The following is an 8,851-nucleotide window of genomic DNA, read 5'->3' on the forward strand; positions in this document are numbered from 1 at the left end:
GTGAGTGCAGTGCTGTCTAAATGAACCATTTCTGACAAATACAAGAGCGGGGAAAGAATTTATTCCAGATTATTGTGGGACATTTGTGGTAACACAGCAATGACACATGGGTGACAGAGGAAGTGGGGGTCCCTCTTGCATTTGGGCCCGAAGCCATTAATCACAGAGACAGTCATTAAAAGGCTTATATCTTACCTGAGATCTTACATTTCCCTGCTGACCAGGTGTTTCAGCAGTCCCTGTCCTGTCCTTTTTGGGACATTTTTCTTATTTTTTTCTCTCTCACCTTATTTGAGATGCCAGAGATAATATATTTCTCTGTTTAAAGGTAACTTTACAGTGCTCCTGAGCAGCCCATATTGGTGAGTGCATATGCTGTAGTTCAAGGCCAGTGTTATAAAAATGCAAAAATAATTATTCAGTGATTAAGTTAGAATGGTTACAGGCCGATTTTCTTAATTGGATCTCATTTGCACTTATGCTTTATAAGCTTAAGATTTAAAATGCCTTTGTTTTGGTCTGTGACTATTTGGGGTAATAAAATAAGATTGCATACCGGGAGGTGGTGGCCACAGTCAAACCCTGAATTTTCATCACTTAACTGATTGTTTTGGTGGAATTACTTAAGGGCATGCAGCCTCCCTCTAGATTAACCTGGCTTTCAGACACTTGGTTTGGTTTAAATGCTCCCTGTGCAGTTTGTGTCACTTCCTGGCGTCCAGCGAGGACCTTCCCACGGGCTGTGCAGCTCCTTATGCTGACAGCATTTTCTCACTCCTTTTGATAAGTTCTGGACCCTGGAAAAAAGGAAGATCCGTGTGAGCAATAGTGTCAGGAGGGCGCTCGATGTGTTCGTGACACGTTCAGTGAGGTGGCAGCAGCAGGTCCCGTCCTATAACCTCGGTAAGGTGGGCACTAAACTATGTGCAGAGCACAGATACATTTATCACTGTGCAGGATGCATTTTGCTTTTGCTGGTCAGCTCAGGTGGCCTTAGATTTGCTATTTGTTGGAAAAATACTAAAATACAGTTCTGGTTGGAATAGTTGGTAGAATCTTTTTGCCTGTGCTGTTCAGGTGTATCCAGAGGTGGGCATTCTTTATTAATAAAAGAAAATTTTCTGTATTTTATCTTCTAAAGCAAAGACTTATGAAAAGAGAGAACAAGGCTTAAGGGTCAAGGATGGTTTGTTAAAGTTCACTTAAGGAATACAGCAAAGAGGGGGAGGTGAGAAGTAGGGAAATGCAGATTTACCGCAGGGTAAAGAGGAGCCAGAGCAGCTCTGGAGTATGAAGTTGAGTGAGCTGAAACAGCACTGGGAAGGCAAGAGAGAAACAGAGGCAGGGAGATAAACAGGAAAAAGGCTTTGACCGAAAACCTGAATATACCCTTTCTCTCCCTGTTGCCGAGGAACTGTGGCTGGAAACAGAAGCGATACCTCTTTGAGGAAACAGGCCTCAGGGTTGGCCTCTCTGCAGCACCGTTCCCTCATGGCAGTGAAGGCGGCCGTGACGGAGCCCAGCTGCTCGGGGCTGATCTGTGGCTTGTACTTGAGGAGGGTGACGAGCATCCTGCAGGAGAGCAGAGCTCTGGGAAGTGGGAGGGGAGCACGCGCTCACGGAGCTTCCCTCCACCCCAGGCCTGCAAACCCCCGTTCTGGTCCCACCCGCTGCCTTCCCACAGCTTTTCATCCTTGTTCACCACCCAGACATGGATTTCTGGCCGGGAGCAAAGTGGTGCCCTGTTCCCCTGTGAAATGAAACATTGGTGCCTGGTTTTGGAGTGTTCCAAAGGAGAAGGCAGGACAGTAGGCAAGGGGAAGGTGAGCAGTGCCAGGGGTAACAGCAAACCAGCATGTCTTACTCCTGCTTCCTGTGCTGTAACTTCTCCTCTTCCGAGGTGCACAGGTCTCCATGGAAAGCAAACAGGCCCGGAGTCAGTGCTAAGGGCACATAACTCTCATCGATCTCCAGTTTGCCTATGCAGGGCCTCCTGAAGGCATAGGAGCTGCTGCAGCAGCGGCAAACTCCAGGGTTTATGGGATCAGCCAGGTGTCTCCTACAGATTTCCCCAAGCACGAGATCCAGCTTTGCCAAGAGAATGAAAAAAACAATGTTATGTTACTTTTTCATGTTCAAAAATCCCTGAAATGCACATTGCTCACAGCGAAGTTAGGAAAAGAGGAATTTAAGTTAAGCCTGGTTTGTAGGATAGAGAACACTTGATATTTTTACTTAATGCTGACTTCTGTCAGTGCAGAACCAGCTGGGATTTTTGCAAATGAACATTTATATGCGGTTTTAGGGACCAGCAGCAGAATTTCTGGCAGAGTTTCAGCAAAAAGTAGGACCCAGATACCAAAGGGAAGCACTCACGTGTTCCTCGGCACAAGGCAGCAGCTTGTCCTGGCCCAGCTGGCAGCATTTGGAGCCGATGGTTGTCATTTCCTTGGTGAATTTGATCAGCTCCGCCGATGTCAGCTGAGGCATCTTCTTGGTGAAACTCATGAGGAGCCTGAAATGACAGATTTTGTCATGTTGGTGTTTTTGTTTCACAGGCAGTACTGAGCAGCCTCTGCCTTCCCTGCGGAATGCTCCAGCCAAGCCCCATGAAACACTCCTTGGTATAAGGACAGGACTAAGCCTGGTGTTTCTAAGTCCAGGTGGGCAGGTGTAAGGCTGCCCTGTTTGTGTGAAGCCATATGTTGCAGTAGTGCCTTTAGCCTGGCCTGTGTGAGCCGTGTGGCGTTACCCCAGGACTGTGCCCAGTGGGAGCAGGGTAAGGAAGCGCAGGAAAAAGTAATACTCGTTTTGGAAATAGTAATCTCCTTTCTCCTTGTAAATGTCACAGCTTGTCCTCATGACACTCTGCGTTTCGTAAATATGTTTCCTCAGTTCTTCCTCCTGAAAAAAAAAAAATGAATTTGAGGAAGGGGAATGCGGAATGTCCTGAGTATCTACAGCTGTCTCTCACCTGATATGGACCCCCTGGTTCTAATGCCATTTCTGTCTGAAACCCCTGTAAACTGCCTGAATGTGGTAAAATGTCCACGTCCGTTCCCCATGACCTGGAAGGCCGTGTCTGAGACACCGGGCAGCTCCTGACTTCAGGTATTATAGGGCCACTGTCCTGATCTCAGACAGTGACCATAAGCATCTTTACATTTGGGAGAGGGAACTGGCACTGCTCAGGAGCAGGGCCCACAGAAGTGTTAGCTCCATCCGTTTCCCTCTCTCTCCATCTGTCCATGTTAAATTGCTTCGCAATTAAAGATTGCACAGGCTCTGTGGTGCTTTTTCCAGTTGGGAATCAGTCAGGCTTTGCAGGATTTGCTGGGATTGTTACAGGAGCTGTGACTCTGGAGGTGGAGCAGGGATATTGGCATTTTAGTCACAGCGTGACATGCCTGACCCCCTCCATGTGCTGTGAGGAGCCTGAGGACCCAGCAGCACCCACCCCTCTGCTGAGGCAGCCACTGGGAGCCCCGGGCCTGCAGCACTCCCGCAGCAGGTCCTCGTAGCCTTTGCCAATCCTGAGAAGCATCTGGGCAGAAAATTCCGGGTGTCTCCTGGAATATTCATACAGAAACCTGCAATATGAGGAAGATCAGGAATTAGGGAGAAGCCAAAACAGCTGCCCTTGGGTGGGAAGGATAGCAGGAGGATTTCAGAGTGGGTTTGTCTGGTGGAACAGGGAGAATTTCACAGAGGAAGCCCTGTGTTACCTGGCTAAGTGCATGTCTTTTTCCTGGGCAAAACGTTCACATATTCCTTTGTCTTCAATGAACTCCCTGACGTGGGGGGACAAGCCTGCAGGTTTGTCATCGTTTTCCACGTTGAGGATGCATTCGCTCCTTTGTAACAGGGGCTTTTCACAGCACTGCTGGATCCGGCTGGACAGGACGTGCTGGCTGCTGCACACGTAGCGCAGGATCTCTTCCTGTACACGAGAAAGGGAAGCTGAAAATCTGAACCCTGCAACAACAAAGGCATGAAATGTCTGCAGCCACACGAGTGTGAAAGGGCTTTACCCTGTCCCGCATGCAGCCCAGCGTGTCCCCGCGGCAGCAGTCCTTGTGCATGTCGGCCACGGCCACCACCAGTTTGTGAACGGTCACGAAGTCAGCTTTGGGGAATTTTTGGCTTATCTGGGCAAGCTTCCTACAAGGAAGGAAAATAGTTACTGTTTATATTCACAGTGGGAGACTGTGCTAGCTATCATCATTTTTGTGTGGAGAGGTTGTCTAACTTTGATCACAGAGAGGTGTGGTTGGTTCAGACTTTGGGATTAGATTTTGGAATCTCTTGACAGTTCGTAAGGAAATGGTGATGCTGCCACACACAGATCTGAATTTCTACTCTGTCTTCCTTGTTAGATGCTACTGGTGATCTGCACATAAACAGGAGAGGGCTGGTACTCAGAGTCACTGTGGAGACACAGCTTTATTTCAAATAATAATAAACCTGGGGAAGACTCACAGAGCCTTTAAGGTCCTTTCTCCAAACTTCTTCAGGATTCCACAAGTGTGTTCCTGCCTCAGGGAATCTTCTTTTATCAGCTTCACCACCTTTGGTGCCTGGCAGAAAGAAGGTGCAGCCACAAAATTGGAAGAAAATGAAACTGAAACTACAGTGGTGACAGTTTTTAATTTTTAAAATTTTTTTTTAATAGTGAGAGAAAACAAGCTGAGAGCTGTACAAGTTGCAAGATGTAACTGTTGCACTTGCTGGTTAGTCACCAGCATTTATTAAGTGCTCTGTGAAAAGAAAGCAGAACCCTTCAGACAGTAGTTGAGTGCTTTTAGCACAGGGGGTGCTCCAGAGCAGCCTGATTTCAGCTTGTGCTCAACAAGGGGAATTCCAGTATCAGGCTCAGATGCTGAAAAAGAAATGCTGATATATCTGCCTCAGTATCTGTGTAGCTGTAGCAAAGCTACACATTAATAACCTCAAATTCTATGGTGGAATACCTGTCTCTGGAAGCATTCCTCCATGTGATGGGAGGGGCCTTCAGCACTTCCACAGCAGTTTTCCATCATCTCCTCATACTGCAGTGCCACAGAGAGGATTGCTGGGGCATAGAGGAAGGGATGCCTTCTGGAAACTTCATAGATAAAACTGAAACCAGAGCAAAACATCTTTAGTCTCAGGGTAAGTTGATAGCATAATTATAAAAGTAATAAGATTATAAAAGCTACTAAAATTATTGGTTTCCTGACATAACAAACAGCTGCACCGTGTGGTGTTTATCTTGGAAAACTCTGGTGGGGCCAACGTTTTCCTGGAAATTGAAGTCTCAAATCCTGCCAGTTCTGTCTTAGAGGCAACACAACTCCTGCTTGGCTTCTAAGGACTGAAGAGAGGCCCTCGGTTTCAGGTGAGTCCTTTGTATAGAATACAATAAACCAGGCCAGACTGATGGTCACTGGGAGCTACAGTCAAAGCAGGAGGTGGCAGAACATGCTTTATAGAACAGCAATTACAGCTGGTTGAATTATGCAAATAATTCACATTAGAAGAAAAATCATTATGAGAGAGGCAGAACTTTCTGGTTGCTGCTGCATTTGCTGTCCCCAGCCCATAGCTGCCACATCCAGGCAGCCAATCTGTGATTTATTACTTACTATCCTGTTAATGGCTGTCCATGCTGTGAATGGTTTCTGCAGGCAGCTTCAGCATCTGGCCTCTCCAAAGGAGAGCTGAACCCTTGTGAGGAGTTTTTCAGGGAGAGGAAGCAGTCATTTCTTTCAGGATCCTTTTTAGCACAGCAGTCAGCAGACTGGGGAAGGTTTTCCTCCTGGCATATTGTATCAAGGAAAATCCTGTCCTGTGAAAAATTAGAAGTTCACCTTTACAGAGGGGAGAAGGAGAGTCCATGAGCCAAATGTACGTGTGCAAGGAGGTCACGTCTCTCGGTAGTGGATTCGTGCCTCTGGAAGAACTCATGCCAGAGCTCTGGAATGACAACCCAGACCTGGAAAGCATAACTGAGCTTACCAGAGGCTTCAGGCAGTCGGGGCTGTCGGTGGCCGCTGCCGCACACCTTCTGGCCAGGGCTGTGACCCCCTCGGCCATCGCGGCCGCTCTGCCCAACGTCCCTCCTGGCACGTACTGGGCAAACAGGATCAGGGCACTGCAGGGGGAACACACAGTGTTAAACCTGTTCCTGGCCACCTACAAACTACTTACAGAGCTCTCTGGTGAGAGGCAGTGAGAGGATTTGTACCACCCCGGTCCTGCACGGGTGAGGGGTAGGGTTAGGGCTCATTCCCAGTGACACAAGACTGTGCAGTAGCAGCAAATTTGCTTTACCTGCACAACTTACATGGCTTTAAAATTGCTCTCCTGCAGCTGAGAAAATCGTTGGCCAATGCTTGTTTTTTCCTCTGGAAAACAAGATCATTAGAATAAGAAGTGTTCACTAAATGCTGTATCAAATACCTTTTTTTTGCAGCTCAAGTGTTTCTAGGAGGGAAAATTTCCCTTCAATACATTTCCTCTCAAGTTTTCCTTCTATACACTTCCTCTCAGTAATCCTTTCCCCTCCTGCACGCTGCAGAGATTCTCAGGGAATTAGAAGCAATACACTTGGGGCTGATCACACCAGATTTATCCAGGTACACTTTTGCTGTACACCTTTGTCCCATAAGAAAATCCCCATGAAGAACTGTGGCCAAGCGAGCCACCAGATAACCACGTGTGCTGAGTCCAGCCAGCAGTGTTAAACAAAAAATAGAGGAAAAATACGAGATGTCCTTACCTATGTCCTGAGAAGTTCTAGGCAGGGCTTTGGCTACTCTAAGACTCACCAATAAAATGACATAAATGATTGTTTTCCAGTCCATCCTGTCAGATTTTGGCAGGGGCCTGGGGTGAGTTTGCTTCATCTGTGAAAGGCAGAAAGAATTAAGGGGAGGGTGGTACTTTTATACTCTCCCAGATGATTCCTGGTTAATCAAAACCCTTTTACTGTCAGATTTCACATTAGTCCTTTGAGAATACTCCCACAATAATTAGACATGCTCAGGATGATGAACTGACCACCTTATTGCAGAGGAAGGACCTTGAGGATTTTTTTCCCCCTGAAATTTAGACAAATAGACATTTTCTGCTTATCACACCTCACACAAGAAGTTAAACATGCTGGGCTTTTTATTGTGCACACTTATCTCTACTTAGAGATTGCTTAAAAGTGATTGCTGTGCAGAAAATTACTTTGGAACACATTAGTGACTGGAAAAATCCCAAGTTCAGCTGTAACCCTGATATTTCTGCATTCCCTCCTTGCTGTACAAGCTCTCTCCTGCTCCCAGCTCCCAAGGAGTCATGGAGAAAGGCTGAGTGATGTACCCCCACACACATAACATTTTTGCAGCATTGATGATTACTATCAAAATGTCTATGAAATTTGGAAGAAAATCAACTCCAAAACTGTAGGATAAAGGGGGAAATTCTGGTTAATACAGATGTTTTACTGATTTTTTTTTTTAGAAGTATGCTGTAAGCATCAGCAGGATAAAAAGACAAAATTTTGGAGATAGAATGGCTTGGGAGAGCTGCAGTTATTGGTAATACGGAGGTAGGTGAGCAGGACTGTATTTCCACATATGTGATCATCACAGAATCCCAGACTGGTTTGGGTTGGAAGGGACCAGCTTGCTCCAAGCCCCATCCAACCTGACCTTGGACACTTCCAGGGATGGGGCACCCATTTAAACCCTCTAAATTCAATGTCTCCAGCGCCCCTTTGCATGCTCAGCAGGATGGGGAACTGCTTTTCACTTTCCTTGGAAAACCCTTGCCACTCTTGGGATGGTAATTGGGCTGTGTACAGTGAACATTCCTTTGCAGGAGGGAAACGTGTGGTGTTTAGCTGCAAAGCAGTGTGGTGAGGATCATTTCCAGGAGAGGCTCTTCCACTTAGTGCGTTCAGTGCAATGAATGTCCTTCTAGAGGCTCTGGAGCAAAGTAGTTATTACCCCTAAGAGGGAGGAAGGAATTAAGACTTCATCCTGGGTGGTTCTTGATATTGGGAGGGGGATCTGCAGCCCAAATTTAAGTGTGCAGCCCAAATTTAAAGGAGTGCTGTTTGTAGGGGCTGCAACATATGTTTGTTACCAACACAACATGCTGGGAAGCAAAGCCTGGGTGCCAGCTAATTGTGAGAGCATAAAATGAACCTACAGCATCTGAATAGGAGATGTAAGAAATTCCTCAGGTTGAAACCCTTCTCCCCAGCCCCAAACTCCCCTGCACCTCCAAAGCAGAACAGCCCTGCTTTTATCTTGGTTCCAAATCCGACTGCAGCTGAAGTGGACACGGCAGAGTACAAAGGGTGACATTTACAGCCTGTCCTTGGCCTGCGTGGCCCCGGGCTGGGATGGTGTGGCCCAGAGAAGCCGGCCGGGTGTCCAAACAAGTTATCTCAGCACAAATGGGGGTGCAGGGACCTGCTGGCTCAGCACGGGTGGGCAGGGCAAGGAATGGCTCTGCCTGCCACAGGGAGCAGGAACTGGAAAAACGTGCAGGTAATTGGGCAGCGCTGAAGTGGTTGAAGAACACTCTGTACTTGTGCAGGTTTGGGTACAGCTGCAGGTGTGCTTAGTCCTCCTCCTTCTCAACTCAGACTCTACAAGGGAAAAAGGAAAGTCAGGCCATCAGAAACCAACCCAGATGGACAAAAAATATCAGCTGTGGAAAGCCACAGCCCAAAAGAGAGCCTGGGAATACAAGGACTATTACTCAGCATGGGCCCAAAAGCTCTTGAATAGTAATTTTCCAAACCACATCAACACTGAGGCTTAAGATGCTACTTTAAGTGCTGCAGCTTGGCTGCAGAGCTCTGTCTTTA

General features: G+C 47.1%; 1 protein-coding gene across 1 annotated transcript; it reads right to left on the reverse strand.

Moving 5' to 3' along the window:
* Nucleotides 1-771: 771 nt before the first annotated feature.
* Nucleotides 772-8,468, reverse strand: LOC103762625 (alpha-fetoprotein). Its single transcript, XM_029964531.1, is given in 15 exon segments — nucleotides 772-797; nucleotides 1,256-1,572; nucleotides 1,865-2,088; nucleotides 2,377-2,515; nucleotides 2,807-2,904; nucleotides 3,458-3,590; nucleotides 3,726-3,940; nucleotides 4,032-4,161; nucleotides 4,480-4,577; nucleotides 4,971-5,118; nucleotides 5,625-5,827; nucleotides 5,998-6,133; nucleotides 6,326-6,386; nucleotides 6,761-6,887; nucleotides 8,181-8,468. Coding segments are annotated over 15 exon segments (2,217 nt in total). The 5' UTR covers nucleotides 8,343-8,468.
* Nucleotides 8,469-8,851: the final 383 nt, after the last annotated feature.

The sequence above is a fragment of the Manacus vitellinus genome, unplaced genomic scaffold (assembly GCF_001715985.3).
Source record: "Manacus vitellinus isolate BGI_N305 unplaced genomic scaffold, ASM171598v3 scaffold_73_pilon, whole genome shotgun sequence".
Lineage (NCBI taxonomy): Eukaryota > Metazoa > Chordata > Aves > Passeriformes > Pipridae > Manacus > Manacus vitellinus.